Source organism: Asterias amurensis, chromosome 10 (genome assembly GCF_032118995.1).
Source record: "Asterias amurensis chromosome 10, ASM3211899v1".
Taxonomy (NCBI): domain Eukaryota; kingdom Metazoa; phylum Echinodermata; class Asteroidea; order Forcipulatida; family Asteriidae; genus Asterias; species Asterias amurensis.
The window spans coordinates 20808421-20834739 of record NC_092657.1 but is presented as its reverse complement, the minus strand read 5'-3'; the positions used below and the strand labels follow the sequence as shown (position 1 = coordinate 20834739).

At 40.0% G+C, this 26319-nt stretch overlaps 3 protein-coding genes across 3 annotated transcripts; 2 read left to right on the top strand and 1 right to left on the bottom strand.

Annotated features, from left to right (window-relative positions):
* Positions 1 to 1352: 1352 nt before the first annotated feature.
* Positions 1353 to 17692, bottom strand: LOC139942794 (uncharacterized). Its single transcript, XM_071939573.1, has 3 exons — positions 17647 to 17692; positions 15552 to 15776; positions 1353 to 1723 (listed from the first exon to the last, which is right to left on the bottom strand). Exons 1-3 carry the CDS (start codon positions 17690 to 17692, stop codon positions 1353 to 1355), a joined length of 642 nt encoding a protein of 213 aa, XP_071795674.1.
* A 2289-nt stretch (positions 17693 to 19981) lies between these two features.
* Positions 19982 to 21632, top strand: LOC139942793 (uncharacterized). The gene is made up of 3 exons (XM_071939572.1): positions 19982 to 20627; positions 20669 to 21370; positions 21619 to 21632. Exons 1-3 carry the CDS (start codon positions 19982 to 19984, stop codon positions 21630 to 21632), a joined length of 1362 nt encoding a protein of 453 aa, XP_071795673.1.
* Positions 21601 to 22592, top strand: LOC139943135 (uncharacterized). The gene is made up of 2 exons (XM_071939956.1): positions 21601 to 21938; positions 21971 to 22592. The coding sequence occupies exons 1-2, from the start codon at positions 21679 to 21681 to the stop codon at positions 22503 to 22505; spliced, it is 795 nt and encodes a 264-aa protein (XP_071796057.1). The 5' UTR covers positions 21601 to 21678; the 3' UTR covers positions 22506 to 22592.
* The last annotated feature ends 3727 nt before the right edge of the window (positions 22593 to 26319 follow it).

Below are 26319 nucleotides of genomic sequence, written 5' to 3'. Positions count from 1 at the left end.
CTCTTGTGACAAGGGTGTTTTTTCTTTCATTGTTATCTCGCGAATTTGATGACCGATTGAGCTCAAATTTTCACAGGTTAGTCATTTTATGCATATGTTGAGATACACCAAATGTGAAAGCTTTTACAATTACCAATAGTGTCCACTGCCTTTAATGATACTAGGCAAAATCTGACTGCCGAAAATGTCCGTTACCTTCATGCTTGTTTTTGTAGGACTTGATATTTCTGCCTAATTAAACTGGCTCTATTGGTTCTTGAACCGCCGTCGAGTCTCTTGACTTATCTTTGCATGAAACAGTCTGGAATGCTGTGGTACGAAAATCTGATTTGCACATTTTTCTCTCAATGATTTTACAATGAGTTTAGGAGGTTTTGAAATGTCAAATCAAAATCCAACAAAAACAAAATCATTGATATCACTGATTAAACCGTTCACCTGTCTTTTTTTTTTTGCTGTATTTATACAACCAAAACGGCTAATATAATATTTGACTGTTTTTATATTTTTAATACTAATTAATGTTTTTTTTAAATATATTTTAATATTAATACATATTTAACATTTTAATGTGTATGTTGCTGCTGGGCATCTATGTAAAACTGAGAGGTTTCACTGAAAGGTTTCTCCAGGGTAAATAAGAAGTAAATAAATAAATAAATAAATAAATAAATACATTAATAAAAGCAACAATACAATAACGAAAACTGCCATGGTATTGTTACCCTCTCGCACTCTTCGTTCATCTGCTAAGTCCCTTTTAACTATCCCTAGAACTTCCTCATCGTACGGCGATCGTGCCTTTTCCGCTTGTGCTCCTAAACTTTGGAACGCTTTACCTAATAACATCAGATGCTGTAGTTCTCTTCCTGACAAAGGTCATTGGTTTTTGCCTAATAATAAAAGCTTTTTGCACGACTGGAATTTGCTTTTTTGTTCACTTCGTCTTAAATTGTAAAGTGTAATTAATGACCTTTTGTCAGATCCGATTTAATCCTGTAATGAAAGTCCCGATTCATACAAGTCTTCGATCTGTTTTGGAGTGAGTCGACCGTCAAACACCGTCAGATGACTGTATGCAGCAGAGCCACCCCATTTAGTAGATTGGTAAATCGTGTTACATGTATTAACCATGCCTAAGTATAACTTGGTGCAACTGTCTGGTGACAGCTCAGATATGCTAATAGCTGCTGTGTTATCAGGTTCAATTAAGACGCCATCAACATACATCAATAATGCGCCTTCTACGACAACATTGTCAATTTGTATCACCATGTGAAACCATTTGTTAAGCGGTATTCTTTGTTTTCTTAACATGATATACAAAGCAAAACTTCGGTTTCTCTGTGTTACTATAAATTGGTGTACACAAAAGCCATCCCTGGAGCCTGACTCGTTTGTCCCCCTGAGCTGATGTAGTAACGGTTGCCAGTGAAGCCCGATGACGTATCTATCTTGAGCCATATAGACCACGTCATAGATTCACAGAGACCAGGGTCGGAGATACAGGTGTCTTTAAAGTCACCAAGATCTAGGTATGAACCTGACTGAGCATACACTGCGCATGTGTGATCAGCTACGTCAGAACCAGGAACCATCTTCACGAGGTCAGGGTTCCCTCTGACTTCATACCCGTTGGGATTCACCGATTGGTTCCTACATGGGATGTCATTGTCTCGCTTTGCTCCAAGACTTCGATGAAGAATGACATTGGGGAGCTGAGCTCGTTCTGGAAAGTAAAATGCAAATGTACTTTCTTATACAACTGTTAGTATTATTCTTTGGTTTAACCCATTTACACCGAAGTGTGTTAGCACTGCATACTCAATATTTTCCTGAGTTATGTTAAAAAAAATCACAGGTAAATTACTTGGGTTGGATTTGAACCCACGACCTTTGCAATAAAGCATTTACCAACCAACTAGACGACCGAGCCGCCAAAGGCAGTTGTTATTTTTAGTATACTTTTTTTTTTCTCAATCTAAGTTAGCATTTTTTTAATCGGCACAGCATCCTAATGTAAACATCGCAACTTTTTTTTAAAGAGAAAACAATGAAGAAATATAGGGTTTAGACGTGGAAGGAAACATTTTTGTTGGCAGAACCCACACGGTCGAATAGGGACTTTGAAACTCAGTTCACACGCTAGGCTTCGGTCCGGTGTATAGTAGGTGATTCTGTCCTCCAAAGATTCGGTCACTTTGGCAAATTGTATACAAACTTCTTCTGAAAGCGCCCTCTCTTGAATCCTCCTCCTCCACCAGCCCATGTCAGTTTCCGGGGTCTTTCTAGACTGGGTACCTGTCTTTATCCGCAAGGATAAAGACAGGTACCAGCTATTCAGATCCAGTGATTCCATTGGGTATAATGATACCATTGGATAAATGCAGTGACTGAAAGCTACCGTAGCTGGGTTTGTTTTGATTGGTCTGAGGTCACCTCGGTTGGCCAATCAAAACACAGATATGGAAAGCTTACTTTCGGTCGTCCGCACGTGTGTGTCCACATGTGTGGTAGTATGTATACAGTACAAGCATGGTGGATACGGTACTTGCTTGGTAATGTTGTATAATTTGTGCGTATCTCTATGAGAGGTCAAAGGTCAAACCACACGCCGGTTTTTGGCCGGTCTCTGGCGTTATTCACGAGCCTCGAAGAATGACGTCAGACGTTCAGGCTAGGGTCTTTCCTAAAATATTGTTGTTTGCAAACTCTACAAATTGTACACACATATTAAAGCACGAGTGTTGACACTCCTCTGGAAAATTGAAAGACATGAACTACCAAGAGCCAAATGTCATGGCTCCGCTAACCGTAAGCAAAGAATCAGCGCTTGCGGAAGCAGAGCATTCTGTGCTTACGTCAAGTGTATTTTTCGGGATAGCGGAGAATTTTAGCTTGTGCGCGTGCGTTTTTTACAAAGGCATTATTTTTTGCTTACACAGCCAGCGCAGAAATTCGGCACTTGCACGTATTCTGCGGATGGTCACCGTAAGAGCAAAGATCGGCGGTAATCAGAACATTAATATGGATACCAAAATATATTACGGTATTTATATTTTTAAAAAAACATTACCTGAACAATTGAGCCATTGTTTGATGTCACCCGTTGATAACATCGAAATAATTGACGTTGAAAGGTCGATATGGTGTAATGGTGTTCCTGCCACCCAGTTGAAGCTCAGTGCAACTACATGGGTCTACCACTGGGATGACCCATCGGAGCTTTTGACTCGAGTTGGGGTCAGGCTCTTGACCAATCAAGCAAACCATCGCTAAGGAAGACAATAACAATAGCAAGGGATCAACAATGTAATGTCGATAGGGTGTAATGGTGTTCATGACACCCAGTTGAAGCTTTAGTGCAACTACATGGGTATATCACTGGGATGACCCATCGAAACTTCTTGCTTGATCCAGGGTCAGGCTCTTGGCCAATCAGGTAAACTATCGCTAAGGAAGACAATAACAATAGCAAGGAATGAACAATGAAAGGTCGATGGGGTGTAATGGTGTTCATTATTTAAAAACGTCGAGTTAATTTCATGGGTGCGGTGCACAGTTTTAATTTTAAAACAAAATTATTCAGTGCTTTTCTAAAGGATTTGCGAAAAGCTCGGTCACGTCATCACTCTTGTTACGTCATAGTTTGGAGCTCAAATTTGTATGGCCGCTTTGTTGCAGCGTGGAGGTATTAAAATTAGCAATCTCCCATACATTACGTCAAAGTATTGTCATTTTGACGTACGTCGTTAATGTCAAAAGTGTTTCTATATAGTTTTTAAAAACCTAGAGGTTGTGGCTTAATTTTGTAATCGATAATAAAAAACAAAAAAACAGAAGTGTAAACATAATTATCAAAATTCGGCACCAGCTACTCGATATATACGATGCAAATTATATGGTTGTGTATCTTACCAGCATATGATGCAGTGGTGAACAGTAATAGAACAAAAGTTTTGTAATGTTGAACCCACATTTTCATTGCACGTGCCACGGTCAGCAATCGTAGATGTACGTGTGTTCGTATCGAAGTGTAAACGCCTTTGTGGCTCCTCTGTGGTTCTTCCCATCAACATGTAATTTTCTAATTTTGGAGTCGCTGAAAGCCTAATTGTATGTTAATTTGTTGAAAGCATTTATCCATGTTGGAGTTTCGCTTGGCTTGTTGCAATCAGCCAAACTCACGTTGTAAAAAAAATTACCTCCTGTTGGTTAAAAAATATCCTTACATCAATTTGTAATTTGCTAATTACAAAAGTCTCACTTTATAACTGAGAGTCGCTGAAAGCCTTTGTACATTAATTAGGATGACAGCATTGTCCTTGTTTGAGTTACGCTTGACTTGTTGAAATTAGTCAAACTCACTTTTAGGCAAATTTTCTCTTAGTATCTATTCGTCTTACCTTGAGCGAAAATTACTGCATCTAAAGTAAAAGGTCTGTAGTTTTAACCCTAGCAGAGTCTTTCGCTGGGGCTACATGCCCCGGTTGGAGTTATGCTCGACAGTCTCCTGACGATGGCAAGATCAGGCTAGTCTAAACGCTGGGACCAATTTAAGAACCCAATCCACGGCAGTGTTACTATAGTTAATAACGATCATATAGGCTAAGTAGTAGTCCCCACCAAAAGCAAAAAAATTGCTCAAGCACGAAAATAGCTTGCTTATTTTACACATATTACTGGACTAAATTTCATGACATATACATTGCTTGTGACTGGTAGAATAGCTGTTGTTTACTTAGCATAACAATTGAGTGGAGTCTTGGCCGGTAATCTGATTTTACTAAGCATTAAATTTTTTTTGCTTAAGCAAAATTTTGTGCTTAAGCAGCTCTATGAAATTGGGCCCTGCTCACAACCGGACTTTTTCCTTTATTGCTCCGTGAATATTGGAACACCCTCCCAGTACGCATCAAGAATTGTAACTCTTTGCCTTTGTTCAAAAAAATATCTAAAAACTCACTTGTATCAGATGTAATTTGTTGTATTTATAGTTCCATGGTCTTGCTCATTCCAGCGCTTTTATCTTGATGTAAAGGCGCTATATAAATATTTAGTTGTATGTATGGATGTATGTATTTACTAGCTAAAAAGCAGGGCATTTATTTTCAGAAATTAGAAGTCTCCTGAACAATCTGATAAATCTACTCCGCGGTAGTAAAGTATATTACAGCAAGACAGTTCTCTAATGAAACAACTCTACCTGAAAGTAGATAAACACATGGTCTTACCGCAAACCAACTATATGCTTGTTTTGTTGGAATTTGTCAAACTCACATAGGCAAATTACCTCTGGTTATATATTCATCTTACCTTGAGCGAAAATTAAACTGCCTCATAATTTTGTTTGTAGCATTAGTTGATAAACTAACAGATCGACCCTGGGAGAGTCTTTCCCGAAAGCTAATGTGAGACTTTGGAACGCTAGGTGGCAGCAGACTTACCAGGTAAATGTCCATTGTTTACGTAGTTCCGAGCATGCGCACATTACTGAAAACAATGGATTTTACCTGGTAAGTCTGCTGCCACCAAGCGTCCCAAAAGTCTCCCATTGACATGTATATGAGTGTAACTGCCGCATCCAAGTGTAAATGATTTTTATTATTTTAGTTTTTTTTTTTGTGGGGGGGGGGCAGAAAACAAACAAACATACAAAAAAAGGGATGCTCAGTTCATGTTACAAACGGTTTGCAAGGGAAAGGGTCTGGTAGAGAAAGATTCCATCCCGATTATGGTCGAAAATAAATGATACCCTCCTCCTACTTTAAAGACACTGGACACTATTGGTAAATGTCAAAGACCAGTCTTCTTACCTGGTGTATCTCAACGTATGCATAAAATAACAAACCTGTAAACTAGTTTAGCTCAATTGGTCGTAAAAGTTGCGAGATAGCTATCATTTAGATGCTTGATTTCGGGAACTCAAATTCTAAACTTGAGGTCTTGAAAATTAATTTTGTGGAAAATTACTTCTTTTGCGAAAGCTGCGTCACTCTTCAGAGGGGGCTGTTTCCAACTGTTTTATACAATCAACCTCTCCCCCTAACTCGTTAGGAAGTAAGGTTTTATACTGATAATTGGTTTGAGTATTTACCAATAGTGTCCACTGCCTTTAAAGACTTCTATTTTCACGCGAAGTTGTGTGCGTTTAGATGGTTGAATTCGAGACCTCAAGTTCTAAATCTGAGGTCTCGAAATCAAATTGGTGGAAAATTACTTCTTTCTCGAAAACTATGGCACTTCAGAGGGAGCCGTTTCTCACAATGTTTTATACTATCAACCTCTCCCCATTAATAATTATTTTGAGTAATTACCAATAGTGTCCACTGCCTTTAAGTGGACCGCAGCCGATTTCACGAAACGCTAGGATTAATCCTATCTCGAGTTTGGACGAGTAACCCGTCCTAACTTAGGTTGGGTTGAGTGCGTCCCTTAAAGGAACACGTTGCCTTGGATCGGTCGAGTTGGTCAAAACAAAAGCGTTTGTAACCGTTTTTTATAAAATGCATATGGTTGGAAAGATGTTTTAAAAGTAGAATACAATGATCCACACAAGTTTGCCTCGAAATTGCGTGGTTTTCCTTCTACTGTGCGAACTAACATGGTCGGCCATTTATGGGAGTCAAAATTTTGACCCCCATAAATGGCCGACGTGTTAGTCGACAAGGTAAAAGGAAAACCACGCAATTTCGAGGCATGTTTGTGTAGATCATTGTATTCTACTTTTACAACATCTTTCTACCCATATGCATTTTATAAAAAACGGTTACAAACGCTTTTCAAAGACCAACTCGACCGATCCAAGGCAACGTGTTCCTTAAACGTCTTCGGATACGGAACTGAACTCGTCTTAAAAGCAGTGGACACAATTGGTTATTGTCAAAGACTAGCCTTCATAGTTGGTGTTTTTCAACATATACATAAAATAACAAACCTGTGAAAATTTGAGCTCAATCGGTCATCGAACTTGCGAGATATGAATGAAAGAAAAAAAAACACCCTTGTCACACGAAGGGGTGTGCGTTTAGATGGTTGATTTCGAGACCTCAAGTTCTAAATCTGAGGTCTCGAAATCAAATTCGTGGAAAATTACTTCTTTCGCAAAAACTATGGCACTTTAGAAGGAGCCGTTTCTCACAATGTTTTATACCATCAATCTCTCCCTATTACTTTTTACCAAATAAGGTTTTATGCTAATTTGTATTTTGAGTAATTACCAATAGTGTCCACTGCCAATAAGTCCTAAACTTTATCCTAAATAGGAAGAGTTTGGTAAAATCGACGGCAGGGGTGGACTTCACAAAGAGTTAAGACTATAGTCTTATCTCGAGTTAGGAAGAGTTACTCGTCCTAACTTAGGAGGACTTGCCCTAAACTGTTTTAACTTAGGGCTAGTTCTAGGAGATATTAAAATATCTCAGATCCAGCCCTAAGTTAGGACTAGTCCTTATCTATTTGTGAAATCGACCCATGGTTCTCTTTGGAAAAAAAAAAAAAAAAAAAAAAAAAACGTTATTAAAATAGGATAAATATGGAGATTCCCTCTCTGAGGCTTAGATTATTTTGTGAGGGTAGTTTAAAACAATAATGAAATTTCACTAACAAATACAGACTATAAACCCCCTGTTCCACGTCTCAGAGGGCTCACCCAGTTCCGGATCGGATTGGGTGGTTACAAGTTCGATTTTAACTCTGATTAAGCTTCAATTTGACTCTGGAACATTTTGAATTAAGGCCCCCCCCCCCCCCCCAACTCATTTAGGTAAGGCACTAAAGAACTCATATCGGGGTGAATTCTGATCCGGGAGATTTTAAAATGCATTTCCCGAATGATCTAAACAAAACTATTAAAAAAACGGCATACATTTTGACGAGAGACAAACAAAAACACAGACAGGCCACTTTTTGGGGGTGCATGTGTTTTAGTATTAATTTTTATGAGATAGCTTGGTGCAAATTGTGTTTTTACTAATTAAGTACTTGCGTATAACTAAAATTAGTAAACAATTAATTTACTGTGCCAAACTGTCTAATTATGAACGAGCAGAATACATATTCTGAGTATTATCCTTAAAAAGATTTATTAAAAAGCTAATTAAATTATGAGATGTGCACGTAATTGAAATGGCAGTGTACTTGTCTCCCACATGTTCCTTCGACAATTTTTTTTTATATTCTTGAAAAATATCAATACTAACTAAATAATTTGTTTTACATTATTTGTTAAAGGCAGTGGCCACTATTGGTAATTACTCAAAATAATTATTAGCATAAAACCTTACTTGGTGACAAGTCATGGTGGGAGGGTTGATAGTATACAACTATGTGAGAAACGGCTCCCTCTGAAAGGACGTAATTTTCGAGAAAGAAGTAATTTTCCACGAATTTGATTTCGAGACCTCAGATTTAGAATTTGAGGTCTCGAAATCAACCATCTAAAAGCACACAACTTCGTGTGACAAGGATGTTTTTTCTTTCATTATTACCTCGCAACTTAGACCACCAATTGAGCTCAAATTTTCACAGGTTTGTTATTTATGCATATGTTGAGATACACTAAGTGAGAAGACTTGTCTTTGACAATTACCAATAGTGTCCAGTGTCTTTAAACATAAGAATAAGCAATAAGGAACAGGTACTTGACGCCTTCAAATATGTTATAACTATCTGCTGTATCCTTAAAGGCAGTGGACACAATTGGTTATTGTCAAAGACTAGCCTTCACAGTTGGTGTATCTCAATATTAGCATAAAATAACAAAACTGTAAGAATTTGAGCTCAATTGGTCTTTGAACTTGCGAGATGATAATGAAAGAAAAAACACCCTTGTCACACGAAGTTGTGTGCGTTTAGATGGTTGATTTCGAGACCTCAAGTTCTAAATCTGAGGTATCGAAATCAAATTCACGGAAAATTACGTTTTTCTCTAAAACTATGGCACTTCAGAGGGAGCTGTTTCTCACAATGTTTTATACCATCAACATCTCCCAATACTCGTCACCAAGCAAGTTTTTTTTCCCATTATTATTTTGAGTAATTACCAATAGTGTCCACTGCCTTTAATATGAGTAAAATGTTTGAAACGTCGAGACCAAACCATTTTTTTTTTTTTGCGAGCGAGAGAGAGCCACTACGACTTCAAAGGAGAATAGTTACGTGGTTATACCTGATAGCTCTAGATAACAATATTTGTTTTATTCTACTCTTACAAACTTGGGCGTGAGTTTGAATCCCAACCGAGTGGTATTTTTAAATACCTACATATGTTACCATATGTTACCATTGGTCGTTGCTAAGTAAGGAATAGCAGCTTGACTATCGGTGTCAACATTTCAATTACAACTAAAGTCCTTAAAGGCAGGGGACACTATTGGTAATTACTCAACATAATTATTAGCAGAAAACCTTTCTTGGTTACGAGTAACGGGGAGAGTTTGATGGTATAAAACATTGTGAGAAACGGTTCCCTCTGAAGTGTTGTAGTTTTCGAGAAAGAAGTAATTTTCCGCGAATTTGATGTCGAGACCTCAGATTTCGAACTTGAGGTCTCGAGTTCAACCATCTAAATGCACACAACTTCATGTGACAAGGGTGTTATTTTCTTTCATTATTATCTCGCAAGTTCGATGACCGATTGAGCTCAAATTTTCACAGGTTTATTATTTTATGCATGTGTTGAGATACACCAAGTGAGAAGACTGGTCTTTGACAATTACCAATAGTGTCCACTGTCTTTAATACCTACATATGTTACTATTGGTCGTTGCCAAGTAAGGAATACAGCTTGACTATCGGTGCAAACATTTCAGTTACAACTAAAGTCCTTAAAAGAGCGTTGCACAATTGGTTTTACTAGCAAACAAGTTGTAAATAGCACTTCATGTAATCCACCTTGTACATAAACTGACAAACCTGTAGAAGTATGAGATCGATCGGCCATCTGGGTCACGAGAGAATAGTGAAAAACCGTTTACATTTTACATTGCATCGACGCCAAACAAAAATGAATAAAACGCTCACTGAGCGATAAACTCCAAACGCGAAACACTATATTATTAGACCATGTAAATTTTATGTAAATCTGTGATCTTCACGATTTTTGTTTCTTACCAATTTTGTAACGTTCCTTTAAAAAGCGCCCAAAGAGAATTCTAAACACCTTATGAAACGTTAAGTTCAATCACAAGCAATTACTTCCATCCTAAACAAATTCCGGCGAATCTAATAACGATATAAAACAGAATAATAAATATAATTAATATGCTTCCGCTATCAAGCAAACACTTTCTGACTTGAATGATGCTTCAATTCGAAGGGCGAGTGTTGACCCACTGTTAAGAATCATTTAAATTCAAGTTTATCTAGATATATTGTTAACAAAATGTACTTCCTAATTTGTATAATATTTAGTTGATAAGTCATGCTCATTTGTTTTAGTTTCGTTTTATTGTAGTCTTCCTTTTGCCTCAATGCCTCACTGTTGCTCCATTGTTCATTATAATTTACATTCTGCAAACGTCAAAAAAAAAATAATAATAATGATATTTAAGTTTATTTCTAAAACGACTCCTCAGTAGTGAAAGAATCAAAGTTTGTGAAGTCAACCTTTGAATGGTCCTTTCAAACTATTTCACATGAGTGATTATTTAAAACTACAACACAGTACATCAATGTTGTTTCAATTCGTTCCCCTTTTTTGTTAAATAAGTAATATTTTTTGTAAAGTATAAAACAATTTGAAGAATGTGAGCATATCTTTAAATTAATCGACCAGAGGTAACACTACTAAATTAGTTGTGGTTATATTTAACTCATCTTCGTTTAATATGTCACACACCACGAACTGTAAAAATGGTTCAACAAATGGCGCACGATTTTTGCTGGATTGTGGGTCTTACAAAAGCGCACTCAAATTTGAAGATAAAGATAAAATCATTGAAATTCTATTCATCTACTAAAAACCGATTCGTTAAACTCAAAATTTTACAAAGAGAACAATATTACAGTGACTTTTAATATAATAACTGTATATTGACTTTTGCTTCTACCACATTATCCAATTTATAATTTTGAAAACTGCTTTAAAAAACGACTTGCTGCTCTAAAGTATTAGCGTAAACAATTAAGACAAAGGGCACAAGTTGTGGAATAATTATGTTTGAATATTCAAGACAAGGGCACAATCATTATTGTGTGACATTATAAATTATGACGGATAGACAAGAACATAGCCGAGGGGACATATATTGGAAAGCTACACCCAAAGAGGGAAATTAATTCAAAAAAGAAAAACAAATAATAGCAATGTTAGTCCCAACAATGTTCGTTCAAAAGAGGTCCTGTAAATTGACACTCACAAGGAAATATTGATGTTTATTTTAACACATTGTTTTGTGTATGGTGTGTATGAGAGTTCATAGTGTCCTAAGAACACCTTAAAGGCAGTGGACACTATTGGTGAAATACTCAAAACAATTTTTGCCATAAAACTTTAGAATTTGAGGTCTCGAAATCAAGCATCTGAAAGCACACAACTTTGTGTGACACGAGTGTTTTTTTCTTCCATAATTATCTCGCAACTTTGAGGACCAAATGAGTTCATTTTTGTACAGGTTATATGTTGAGATACACCAAGTGAGAGGACTGGTCTTTGACAATAGCCAATAGTGTACAGAGTCTTTAAAACTTAACACCCACAGACTATAATTAAAATGAGTGATGACTTTTTGTTTGACAACAACTAAGATCTCAACAATGACATCTTCGTTCAACTACCTCATGCTCACTTTTTGTTGTGCCCAGAACTCGCTATTCGACATTTGCAGAGAGTTCATTCTCTGTACATGGCCCCAAAATGTGGAATACGCTTCCTACACAGATCAGAAATGCCAGCTCACTCACCTCGTTCAAGACACTCCTTAAAACTCACCTGTTCCAGCAAGCTTACTAACCATTCAACTGTGCCTCAGCGCCTTCAAACAAACTCTTGATTTTGGCGCTCTACAAATGACCTTTGATTGATTGATTGATTGATTGATTGATTGATTGATTGATTGATTGATTGATTGATTGACAAAATGATGTTTAAGGTTGATCTTCTTATTACTAGACCTAATATCATCCACTTTAGAGTGGTTTTAAACGATATCGGTAAATTAGCTACACCTATTTACTTTACCGACATCCTAACACCTCAAACCGCATACAGCAGGAGCTACCTGTCCATGAAACCGGGTAGATGCGCATATACTGGGCGAGCAGCACTGACGGAAACTGGTTGGTCACGTGACTATCTCCATCCGAATTACCGGAGAACTGTTAACAACAAAAAACAAAGACACAATGAACATGACGGTTGTCTATGATATATAATATTTTTCCCGCTTCTTTCTGGATCCTCTCCTTAATCCCTTTCCCCTCTCTTTTTCTATAAATGGATATGTATTTGTTTGTACTTGTTTTATGCCTCTGAAGAAGGTCAGGATTGGATCGAAAGCTAAGGCCACCTACCGTATTCATTATTAATATTATAAAATGCTTTATTTGTAAATAATTGCGTTAAATAACAAGTTTACACTTGGCGCCTCATAGTTGTCAACCGCTGAGTTCTTCATTAAGATAGGAGAGACAATTCTCGTCCAAACGAGGCGTGTGGTTGTACAGGGTGTCCAAAAAGAAACTATACACTTCATAAATGGCTGACGAATAAACATAAATATATTCATCTGGGGGAAACGGTGTGAATGTATGGTTAGCTTATGGACTCGATTTTCACATGACACCAAAAAGTTAAAAATAGTTTATGCTGGGGATGAAAAGTGCTCACTTGACGAGTAGGTTGCGCAGTGTAAGTCTTCCAATTTGTGAGAAGTCCTTTGGAGTTCACAAAATCCACTCCAAGATGTCGGTTACCTACTCTTCAGTGAGCGGTGCTCACCCAAGCATGAACTATTTTCGGACTTTATGGTGTCATATGAAAGTTGAATCCATAAGGTATCCATACATAAAAACCTTTTCCCACAGGACCATACATTTTTTATTTGGCAGGCATTTCAAAAGTGTATAGTTTTTTTTTGAGACACCCGGTAGTGGCTTACATGGGATGTTAACAATCATAAGGACAAAGCGTTTAAGAAATGTGAATGGGAGACTTTGGGATGCTAGATACAGCAGACTTCCCAGGTAAATTTCCATTGTTTACGTAGTTCTGAGCGTGCGCACATGACCGAGAACAATGGATTTTACCTGGTAAGTCTGCTGCCACCAAGCGTCCCAAAAGTTTCCCATTATAACAGTTTTATAAGTACAGTACTTACCAGTTGAGCAGTTCCGTCGGAAGTTCTCACGTGCGTCCATGAGGTTGTAGAGTCACCGTACTTAACATAGTAGGTTTCCATGTAAGCGTAAGGACTGAGTCCCTGTGTGATTAGAGCAGTAATGGACACTCTAGCTTTGAAGTTGACCTGTATCCATGGAATCGGGTCTTCTAGTGCCGTGCACCATGCGGTAAACGCTTCAATAAAGAGGTAAACAACACCATAATGAAACATACAGTTGTTTTAGTTTGTGATGTGCTTTAGCTTTTTGTCAAGGCCCTCGTGGCTTGGACAACTTGGTAGAGCCGCGGTCACAAACGACTGGAATATGAGTCTAGACCACACACGCGATTCACCACTCGCGTTTGTGGTCTCCCTTTATTAGTCGCTTTGGACCGCGGCTCTACGAAGATTTCCAAGCCACGAAGGCCATTGACAAAAGGCTAGCTGTGCATCGGCATTAAGCTAAAGAAACATTTGTATTGAATACAGTCAATAGAGCTGGGGAGTTCGTTTTTCAACTGTTGCAATGTTGGTGCTGGTGTTGGTGTAGTTGCTTGCTGGTGATTTTTAGGGTAGAGGTCAATCTAAATAATAATAATAATAATAGAAGGTATTTGTATTTGTATTTGTAATACTCATTTTGAGAGAGTTTCCACCAACTAGCTATTAGAGACTGGGTTTATTTCCCCCAGCGTATAATATATAAAAACGCTTGCATCCTAGTATTATAACTATTGGTATAGTTTTACTGGGGACTTTTAAAGAATGTCTGTTATGGACAACCTCAGAACGGTGGTGGCAGCAGACACACTGCGTACATAGACCTTATCGCAAATACCAATGCGCAAGCGCAGACTGTTGAATGAGGTGCATTGTGGGATATATATGAATCAAATTTGTAATCAGCTAGACCACAATGCACCTAATTCCAAGCTTTACGCGCGCGCCCCAGTATTTGCGAAAAGGTCTATTCAACCAAAGAACCCGCGCAGTTCCCAATAAATGGGGCAACTTGGCATAAAAGGAAAAAGGTCGTGTTGAGGGTAGCTGTGTCTGTCCCCCAACTCTTGCTTACTAAGATATTGCCTTCATTCAAAACTGTACCTTCCATGTTTAGCCTTGCTTTGCTGGCTTCACTACCACGGTAGGCCGTCGACGCATCGAGATCCGTATCGAGAATGTCACCATTCTCCATACCGAGAGGGATGCTGAGGTTCATGGAACAAACTACATCATAAAGACAACACAGTTAATAATGATAACAACAGTAACCACAAGATGTTATAACATCCTTGACATTTAACTGACGTCATTTCTGGGTGACTTATTTTTCTCTCAAATTAACAATGATTTTCCTCAAATAAATACGTCATGGGTTTAACAAAGTAATTGCATATCATTTTGTTTTAGAATGCTTGGATTAATATTTTGAGAGAACGAAATAATAATTGGTGAGAAAATAAATCGATGGAAGACAAACAACTTTTGGGAGAAGGGTATTTGTACCAGTCCCTAAATAGGCTTCAGTATTTAAGAATGTTTTGCGCGATTTTTATTACAATGTTATTCCAAGTTTTATCATAAGATATATAAGGTGTTTAAAATCTCCATAAGAGTTTCTCAATAGCTGATAATAAAACGATAGCAGATTTATGTACAGCTATTTTATTACCAGGAATGCATAATTTACTTTCTGTACGTAATTAAATTTAAGACGATAGTTAAAGGCAGTGGACACTATTGGTAATTACTCAAAATAATTATTAGCATAACACCTTACTTGGTAACGAGTAATGGGGAGCTGTTGATAGTATAAAACATTGTGAGAAACGGCCCCCTTTGAAGAAACAAGAAAGAAGTAATTCTCCACGAATTCGAGACCTCAGGTTTAGAAGTTGAGGTCTCTAAATCAACCATCTAAAAGCACACAACTTCGAGTGACAAGGGTGTTTTATCTTTCATTATTATCTCGCAACTCCGACGACCACTTAATCTCAAATTTCCACAGGTTGGTTATTTTATGTATATGTTGAGATACACCAAGTTGGAAGACTAGTCTTTGACAATTACCGATAGTGTCCAGTGTCTTTAACAACACCCTTTTCAAAATATTACTGGAAACTAGTGACACCTCAATGGAATTGTGACGAAGAAGACTCCATAGTTTTTTAACAGCAAACCAAAAAGTGACCCCCTAGCAGCTTTTATCACTAAAACGTAGTCATTTACCTGGAATCTTCTTTGTGCAGTTAAGCCATGTTTGAATCTCCTGTTGGTCATCACTATGGATGAATGTATCCATGTATGTAACCACGAAGGGTCTGTAAGGTGTACGGGTATTCAGACCACCAACACGTATCGTAGCGCACTGGCATGGATCAGGTTCAGGAATTACCCAACGGTAACGAAAACCAGACCCTGGATCACGTTCTTGTCCAATGGTGCAGATAAGTGCTTCATGAAAAAGGGAAGGGGGCCATATCATTGAAACAGACTAAAGGCCCGGTCACACAGGCCCCGATAACGAGAACGAAAACGATAACGATAAAAATGCACGCCCTCGATTGGTTGAATGACGTGGGCGTTTTCTGCAAGGAGCCATTCAACCAATCGGGAGCGTGCATTTTTATCGTTATCGTTTGCGTTCTCGTTATCGGGGCCTGTGCGACCGGGCCTTTAGGGAGTGAAAGGGTAGCGACTAGTTCTTTCACTGTCGTTGAAACAGGCTGGGCCGAGTTGCCGTATGATAAAGGCCCGAGCCGAAGGCGAGGGCCTTTATCACACGGCAATTCGACCCTGCAAAGATAATTTCCAATTCAAGATCGGACAAAAACAAATCAATTGTAACAACACGCAATCAAATTCACACATTGTCCTTAAAGACACTGGACACTATTGGTAATTGCCAAAGACCAGTCTTCTCACTTGGTGGATCTCAACATGCATAAAATAACAAACCTGTGAAAGTTTTAGCTCGACTGGTCAACGGAGTTGCGAGATAACTATGAAATAAATAAAAATCTTGTCACACGAAGTTGTGTGCTTTCAGATGCTTAATTTCGAGACCTAAAATTCTAAATTTTGACGTCTCGAAATCAATTTCGTGGAAAATTACTTCTTTTTCGATGTCACTTCAGAAGGAGCTGTTTCTCACAATGTTGTATGCTATCAACCTCTCCCCATTACTCGTTGACAAATGAGATTTATTGCTGATAACTATTTAAGTAATTACCAATATTGTCACACTGCCTTTAAATATAGGGTTGCATGTAAATGTATTTATAAATTGTTACACTCAACGTTTTCGTGGATATGGTTCCGTTATAATACCTAATTATGCTGTTTCATTTTTCATTATTTTTAAGTTCACGTTTTTGTTTCAATAACTTGCTTAGTTACAAGTTACCGCTTACATTTGAATTCCTCTGACTATAGAGACAGTTGCTTTGTGGCACATGATTCAGGGCAAGTTTTTGTATAGCAACCTCCAAATGAGCAAACCCTGGTACCATTGTGCCATACACATTCATCCAGAACTGTGTATGGGTCTTCATTGTCTCTTACATAACTAGGCAAAAGCTTTCCCCGAACCATTTTTGACATAGCAACAACAACAACAACAACAACAACAACAACAACAACAACAACAATAATAATAACACATTCCGACCAAGCAAATCTTTGTACCAGACATTATTCCAATTTAACTCGCAAGTGGCTTATTTACATGGTTAAAGCCATTTGACACTTTCGGAACATAAAACAAATACAAGTTCACAGATTCACAAATAACTTAAAGTGTTTACAGAAGGTAATGGTGAAATACTTCTCTGGAAATATTCATGCATGTAATCCTTTACTTTTTGAGAAAACCATTAAAATAAATCCGTGATTCTCCATATTGAGAATTGATAATTATTATAAATTTTCGATAACGAGAATTACGGATTTATTTTAAACACATGTTATGACACGGCGAAACGTGCGGAAACAAGGGTGGGTTTTCCCGTTTTTTCCTCCCAACTCCGATGACGGATTGAGCCTAATTTTACAGTTTTTTTTTATTTATATGTGATACAAAGTGTGGGCCTTTGGTTAATGCTGTTTACCGAAAGTGTCCAGGGGTGGATTTCACAAAGGTAGTCCTAACTTAGGACTAGTCCTAGGCAATGCTAAGTTACTGAGTTACTGGGATGAGTTACTGGTCCTAACTTAGGACCAGTCCTATCTCTTAGCATTGCCTAGGACTAGTCCTAAGTTAGGACTACCTTTGTGAAATCCACCCCAGTGGCTTTAAACAAAACAAATACAAATTGTCATTTACCTTCAGTACACCACACCAAGAACCCAATCAGCAGCAACATCTTCATCTTTGATACTCTCAAATTATCACCATGAGAAAGATGGTCAGACTGACTTGAAACACCGTGCAATAATCTTGAGATACAAACAGCAAAATAAATTTTCCAGCAGCAGCGTTGGTTTCATCAGTACACTATTGATTGCATGTTCGATTACCGAGTTTCCAACCAAGGGCATCGTGGTTTCACTCCTCCTTCCTGGCCTTTTAATTTTCACCTAAAGTGGAAAATCGAAATTTCATAATCAGAATTTTATAAGCGTTTGCTGCTGACGTTGCTTAAAGCAGCAGTTGCTTTACGGTGTAGAGTAGGGACAAGTTTTAAGCACAGGGATTAATAAAAAGAAAACAGAAGAGAAAAAAAATGTATTGCTGTGTGGTTTCACTCCTCCTTCCTGGCCTTTTAATTTTCACCCAAAGAGGAAAATCGACATTTTTTAATCAGAATTCATGAATACCTAAGACTTGATAGGTTGAGAGTATGTCACGTTGGTGTGTTTAAACGGCTGATAAAGACATGGCAAAAAGTGGTTAAACATGGGCGTGACACGCGAGCTTGCACCTGTGCTTATAAGACAGTTTCTTCATTCCTATTGGTCGAGAGCATTGGCTTGAACATCTGTGTCACATCACGCAATACGCGCGACGCCCACGCCAATCTCCTTATCAGGAGATTTTACCAGAGGGCCTTACCGTTTCATAGCTGGAGGGGTGTATTGTTGAAAGAAATCATTGAACAATTATAATATTTGCGTTTTTTTGCTGTTGGACCAAAAAGTGTTGATGCATTTTGACCGAAAAGGTATTTATGAATGGGAATACAAATGTTTTTTGCCGGTTTTAAACACTCTGTTTTAAACCGGTTGCAGTCTGCATGCTGATAATTATACCCTCGCCACCACTCGTTACAAGCCAAACATCAACGACCTTTTTTTATATATTTGAACTTGGACATGGGAAACAACCGTTGAAATAGTGCGTCTTTGCCGGTTCGCCGGTTCGATCGAATGCCATTGTCAAAAGCGAAAAATAACGACTTCTGAATGAAGCATTATGCTTTTTGTTTCGATTATAAAATATGCATTGCAATGTTTGGCACGAGCAGCCTCAAACACACTTATTGATTGCGACACTTTTCCTGAGCATCAATGAGTTTCTTAAGTTCATTACTCATCCCATGAATTCATGGAACAAGCGCAAGAACTTCAATCACTTAATTGCCAACCAGTTGGTAAAATTTACCTTGTCCAATAAATTGACTTGTGTATGGTTGTGTAGTTTCCAATTGACTTGTGTATGGTTGTGTAGTGTCCCATTGACTTGTGTATGGTTGTGTAGTTTCCAATTAACTTGTGTATAGTTGTGTAGTTTCCCATTGACTTGTGTATGGTTGTATAGTTTCCCATTGACTTGTGTATGGTTGTGTAGCTTCCCATTGACTTGTATATGTTTGCGAACTGTCCCTTTGACTTGTGTATGGTTGTGTAGTTCCCCATTGACTTATGTATGGTTGTGTAGCTTCCCATTGACTTGTATATGGTTGCGAACTGTCCCTTTGACTTGTGTATGGTTGTGTAGTTTCCCATTGAATGGTGTATGGTTGTGAAGTTTCCAATTGACATGTGTATGGTTGTGCAGTTTCCCATTGACTTGTGTATGGTTGTGTAGTTTCCAATTGACTTGTGTATGGTTGTGAACTGTCCCATTGACTTGTGTATGGTTGTATATAGAAGAGTTTGCGGTAACACCATGTAATAACAATCTCTAAATGAGTTGGGGTGGTTCTGAAAAGAACCGTTGGGTTAACTCGACGTTTCGATCAGTATGCTCTGATCGTCTTCTGGAGAATGATGGACTCTGATGCTGCATGCTGCTTAAGTACTAGGCGGTGGATCAGCGGTAATGCACGAAGGCGGGAAATGTAGGCGGGAAGTGAACTCGATGATGCGTGGTGAAACCTGTTGTGGAGCCTTGGGGGGTTGTGTGGGGGGTGTGTGCTCACTGAACCGTGTCAGTAGGAACAAGCACAGGGGACAGTGAGGGTGTGGGGCCTAGGTGACTGAGGGTATAGATGACCCAAAGCAGTCTAATAGTTGGGGCCTAGGGGGTGACCGTGGATATAGAAGATCCATTGGTCGGGAGAAGGGGGAGCCAGATGTCGCATTCTCCAGAAGACGATCAGAGCATACTGATCGAAACGTCGAGTTAACCCAACGGTTCTTTTCAGAACCACCCCAACTCATTTAGAGATTGTTATTACATGGTGTTACCGCAAACTCTTCTATATCTTATCTCCACCATGCAAAGTTTCAAATCCTACCTATCTTCGCTCTACGGGGAGCTTATCCTTAAGGCGGTTAGGTTATATGAACGAATGCCGGTAAGACGTTCAAAACTCATAAATAACCTAGCCTTCCTTAAACGTTGCCGAGACTCAAACCTGATGCCACACGGACTCCGCCTCCAAGATCCAGTCCGCAGCCGCCGTTCTTCGTCCATCCTTCAAGCCGCTAGTTCCGCCCTTCTCAAGGAGCGGATATCATCCACCAGATCATCTCTAGCCGGTCTAGATCATGACATCACTCACACCGAGCGGGAACTGCAATCCTCCCTACACCCGAGAGATTTCTCCAAGATCAGCGCCCTCTCCAATTCATCCAGCCAACATGCCTTCGCGACCGCCCGCAGGAAGCAGATAGCCAAATTCCACAAGTTATACCACCAGAAGCAGAGATCGTCTATATCTCACTTCAATCGCGCACCCTCCGAGAAGATGAGATCTCCTATATCTCTATTCAATCGCGTCCCTGGGCAACCCACAAGATCTCCTATATCCTCACGGCCACCAGTTCACCTCCGTAGTCAACGCGCTTTCCAGAAACACACCGTAGTCAACCTTAGCAACCGGAGTATCACGGAAACCGAGACCAGCGTCCTGTCCCTGGGTATGAACTTTGCCCAGCCCCCAAGTCCATCCCTACCGAAGAAATTATCCAGTCTACAGAGCAAGCCCTCAAACACCTCAGCAAGACGGAGAAGATTGATGTCCAGATCAAGATAAACGAGGTTCTGCGGAAGGCGAAACCAGCCAAGTCCAACCTTTCCAAGGTTGAGCAGGCAGCCCTCCGAGAACTTCGCCGGGACGAATCCATTCACATCTTGCCTGCTGATAAAGGGAATGCCACTGTCATCATGGACCGCACGGAGTACACTGACAAGGTAAGTAATATTTTATCATCTTGTTCATACCGCCCCCTCCCCAAGGACCCCACCCCTAGCATCGAGAAGAGGGTTGCCAGCAAACTCCTTTCCATCCACCGGTCTGGAGCTCTCTCCGTCCCACTCTATCGTAGGCTCCGCCCATCCAGCTCCACCTGTCCCAGGTTCTTCGGCAATCCCAAGATTCACAAGCCGGAAGTTCCCCTCCGCCCCATAGTTGCCTCGAGGGGTTCCCCCACCTACGACACTGCCAAGTACCTAGCTAAAGTACTTCGACCCCTGGTGGGTCTCACTGAACACCATGTTTCCAATTCCACCCAGTTTGTTGACATTACCCGCAACCTAACCCTACAACCCACTGATATCTTGGTAAGTTTTGATGTGGAATCTCTCTTCACCAATGTGCCCACTGATGAAGCTTGCTTCTTGGCCAAGGAGAGATTATCACATGACCCATCCCTCCCTGATCGTACTGGTCTTTCACCTGACCAAATTCATGATTTGCTTTACACATGCGTTTCCTCCAGTTGTTTTCAATTCCAGGGCAAGTACTACGAGCAGACAGCTGGGACCTCCATGGGATCCCCTATATCCCCGGTTCTAGCTGACATATTCATGGAAGAGTTCGAGTCCTCATCACTCCTCACCGCTAACCTCCGACCCAGCCTGTGGCTCCGCTATGTTGACGACACCTTTGTCGTGTGGCCCCACGGTCAGGACTCTCTCCATGAATTTCTGCAGTACCTCAACCAACAACACTCCAGTATCAAGTTCACCATGGAGCAAGAACATTCCGGAAAGTTACCCTTTCTGGATGTTCTCATTACAAGAAACCAAGACGGCACCCTACATCACAGCATTTACCGGAAACCCACCCACACCGACCGCTACCTGCATCAGCGGTCTTTCCATCATCCAGCCATCAAGTCGTCAGTCAACCGTGCGCTGGTTCAACGGGCTTATACCATTTGTGATCCGGATAGCCTCCAGCATGAGTTGCAGCACATCACCACTTCTCTACAGCGGAATGGATACAACGCCAAGCAAGTCAAGACTAGCAAGCCCGTCCCCCCGACCAAAGGGTCTCCTATACCCAAGGTCAAACACACACACCCACAGTTAGTTTACCATACCTAGGTCCCCCCTCTCATCGCCTCCAACGCATCTTCAAGGAAGCAGGTATCAAGGTGTATCACTCCGCCCAGAAGAAACTCCATAGCTCTCTCCAATCGCACAAGGACAAGAAGGACCCCTCCGCCCGTGCCGGAGTCTATCGTATTCCATGCGAATGTGGTAAGGTTTATGTCGGGGAAACCGGGCGTAACCTTCCCACTAGACTTAAGGATCACCGAGCACACGGAAGGAGGGGGGACTTCGATAAATCCGCCATCGTCAAGCATTCCCACATCGCTGACCACCGAGTGAACTGGGATGCTGCTGAGATCATCGCTCCCATCCAGGCGTGGCACCCTAGACGCATTAGAGAGGCCATCGAGATCCACAAGCATGACACCGTACCCCAAGACATCGGCTTCCACATCAGCGACATCTGGCTCCCCCTTCTCCCGACCAATGGATCTTCTATATCCACGGTCACCCCCTAGGCCCCAACTATTAGACTGTTTTGGGTCATCTATACCCTCAGTCACCTAGGCCCCACACCCTCACTGTCCCCTGTGCTTGTTCCTACTGACACGGTTCAGTGAGCACACACACCCCACACAACCCCAAGGCTCCACAACAGGTTTCACCACGCATCATCGAGTTCACTTCCCGCCTACATTTCCCGCCTTCGTGCATCACCGCTGATCCACCGCCTAGTACTTTAGCAGCATGCAGCATCAGAGTCCAGCATTCTCCAGAAGACGATCAGAGCATACTGATCGAAACGTCGAGTTAACCCAACGGTTCTTTTCAGAACCACCCAAACTCATTTAGAGATTGTTATTACATGGTGTTACCGCAAACTCTTCTATATCTTATCTCCACCATGCAAAGTTTCAAATCCTACTTATGGTTGTATAGTTTCCAATTGACTTGTGTATGGTTGTGAACTGTCCCATTGACTTGTGTATGGTTTTGAAGTGTCCCACTGACATGTGCCCGGTTGTATAGTTTCCAATTGACTTGTGTATGGTTGTGTAGTTTCCCATTGACTTGTGTATGGTTGTGAAGTTTTCCATTGACATGTGTATGGTTGTTTAGTTTCCCATTGACTTGTGTATGGTTGTGTAGTTTCCCATTGAGTTGTGTATGGTTGTGATGTGGCCCATTGACATGTGTGTGGTTTTTTAGTTTCCCATTGACTTGTGTATGGTTGTATAGCTTCCCTTTGACTTGTGTGTGGTTGTGTAGTTTCCCATTGAGTTGTGTATGGTTATGATGTGTCCCATTGACATGTGTGTGGTTGTTTAGTTTCCCATTGACTTGTGTATGGTTGTGTAGTTTCCCATTGACTTGTGTATGGTTGTGTAGTTTCCAATTGACTTGTGTAAGGTTGTGTAGTTTCCCATTGACTTGTGTATGGTTGTATAGTTTCCAATTGACTTGTGTATGGTTGTGAACTGTCCCATTGACTTGTGTATGGTTTTGAAGTGTCCCATTGACTTGTGTATGGTTGTGTAATTTCCCATTGACTTGTGTATGGTTGTGTAGTTTCCCATTTACTTGTGTATGATTGTGTTGTTTCCAATTGACTGGTGTATGATTGTAAAGTTTCCAATTGACTTGTGTATTTTTGCGTAGTTTCCCATTGACTTGTGTATGGTTGTGTAGTGTCCCATTGACTTGTGTATGGTTGTGTAGTTTCCCATTGACTTGTGTATGGTTGTGAACTGTCCCATTGACTTGTGTAAGGTTGTGAACTGTCCTATTGACTAGTGTATGGTTGTGTAGGTTCCCATTGACTTGTGTATGGTTGTATAGCTTCCCTTTGACTTGTGTGTGGTTGTGTAGTTTCCCATTGAGTTGTGTATGGTTGTGATGTGTCCCATTGACATGTGTGTGGTTGTTTAGTTTCCCATTGACTTGTGTATGGTTGTTAGTTTCCAAATGACTGGTGTATTGTTGTGTACGTTTCCGAATGACTTGTGTATGTTTGTGTAGTTTTCCATTGACTTGTGTATGGTTGTGATGTGTCCCATTGACAAATGTGTGGTTGTGATGTGTCCCATTGACATGTGTGTGGTTGTTTAGTTACCCATTGACTTGTGTATGGTTGTGTAGTTTCCAATTGACTTGTGTATGGTTGTGAACTGTCCCATTGACTTGTGTATGGTTTTGAAGTGTCCCATTGACTTGTGTATGGTTGTGTAATTTCCCATTGACTTGTGTATGGTTGTGTAGTTTCCCATTTACTTGTGTATGATTGTGTTGTTTCCAATTGACTGGTGTATGATTGTAAAGTTTCCAATTGACTTGTGTATTGTTGCGTAGTTTCCCATTGACTTGTGTATGGTTGTGTAGTGTCCCATTGACTTGTGTATGGTTGTGTAGTTTTCCATTGACTTGTGTATGGTTGTGATGTGTCCCATTGACATGTGTGTGGTTGTGTTGTGTCCCATTGACATGTGTGTGGTTGTTTAGTTACCCATTGACTTGTGTATGGTTGTGTAGTTTTCCATTGACTTGTGTATGGTTGTGTAGTTTCCCGTTGCCTTGTGTATGGTTGTGTAGTTTCCCATTGACTTGTGAGTGGTTGTGTAATTTCCCATTGAGTTGTGTATGGTTGTGATGTGTCCCATTGACATGTGTGTGGTTGTTTAATTTCCCATTGACTTGTGTATGGTTGTATAGCTTCCTTTTGACTTGTGTGTGGTTGTGTAGTTTCCCATTGAGTTGTGTATGGTTGTGATGTGTCCCATTGACATGTGTGTGGTTGTTTAGTTTCCCATTAACTTGTGTATGGTTGTGTAGTTTCCAATTGACTGGTGTATGGTTGTTAGTTTCCAATTGACTGGTGTATTGTTGAGTAGTTTCCGAATGACTTGTGTATGTTTGTGTAGTTTTCCATTGACTTGTGTATGGTTGTGATGTGTCCCATTGACAAATGTGTGGTTGTGATGTGTCCCATTGACATGTGTGTGGTTGTTTAGTTACCCATTGACTTGTGTATGGTTGTGTAGTTTCCAATTGACTTGTGTATGGTTGTGAACTGTCCCATTGACCTGTGTATGGTTTTGAAGTGTCCCATTGACTTGTGTATGGTTGTGTAATTTCCCATTGACTTGTGTATGGTTGTGTAGTTTCCCATTTACTTGTGTATGATTGTGTTGTTTCCAATTGACTGGTGTATGATTGTTAAGTTTCCAATTGACTTGTGTATTGTTGCGTAGTTTCCCATTGACTTGTGTATGGTTGTGTAGTGTCCCATTGACTTGTGTATGGTTGTGTAGTTTTCCATTGACTTGTGTATGGTTGTGATGTGTCCCATTGACATGAGTGTGGTTGTGTTGTGTCCCATTGACATGTGTGTGGTTGTTTAGTTACCCATTGACTTGTGTATGGTTGTGTAGTTTTCCATTGACTTGTGTATGTTTGTGTAGTTTCCCGTTGCCTTGTGTATGGTTGTGTAGTTTCCCATTGACTTGTGAGTGGTTGTGTTATTTCCCATTGAGTTGTGTATGGTTGTGATGTGTCCCATTGACATGTGTGTGGTTGTTTAATTTCCCATTGACTTGTGTATGGTTGTATAGCTTCCTTTTGACTTGTGTGTGGTTGTGTAGTTTCCCATTGAGTTGTGTATGGTTGTGATGTGTCCCATTGACATGTGTGTGGTTGTTTAGTTTCCCATTAACTTGTGTATGGTTGTGTAGTTTCCAATTGACTGGTGTATGGTTGTTAGTTTCCAATTGACTGGTGTATTGTTGAGTAGTTTCCGAATGACTTGTGTATGTTTGTGTAGTTTTCCATTGACTTGTGTATGGTTGTGATGTGTCCCATTGACAAATGTGTGGTTGTGATGTGTCCCATTGACATGTGTGTGGTTGTTTAGTTACCCATTGACTTGTGTATGGTTGTGTAGTTTCCAATTGACTTGTGTATGGTTGTGAACTGTCCCATTGACTTGTGTATGGTTTTGAAGTGTCCCATTGACTTGTGTATGGTTGTGTAATTTCCCATTGACTTGTGTATGGTTGTGTAGTTTCCCATTTACTTGTGTATGATTGTGTTGTTTCCAATTGACTGGTGTATGATTGTAAAGTTTCCAATTGACTTGTGTATTGTTGCGTAGTTTCCCATTGACTTGTGTATGGTTGTGTAGTGTCCCATTGACTTGTGTATGGTTGTGTAGTTTTCCATTGACTTGTGTATGGTTGTGATGTGTCCCATTGACATGTGTGTGGTTGTGTTGTGTCCCATTGACATGTGTGTGGTTGTTTAGTTACCCATTGACTTGTGTATGGTTGTGTAGTTTTC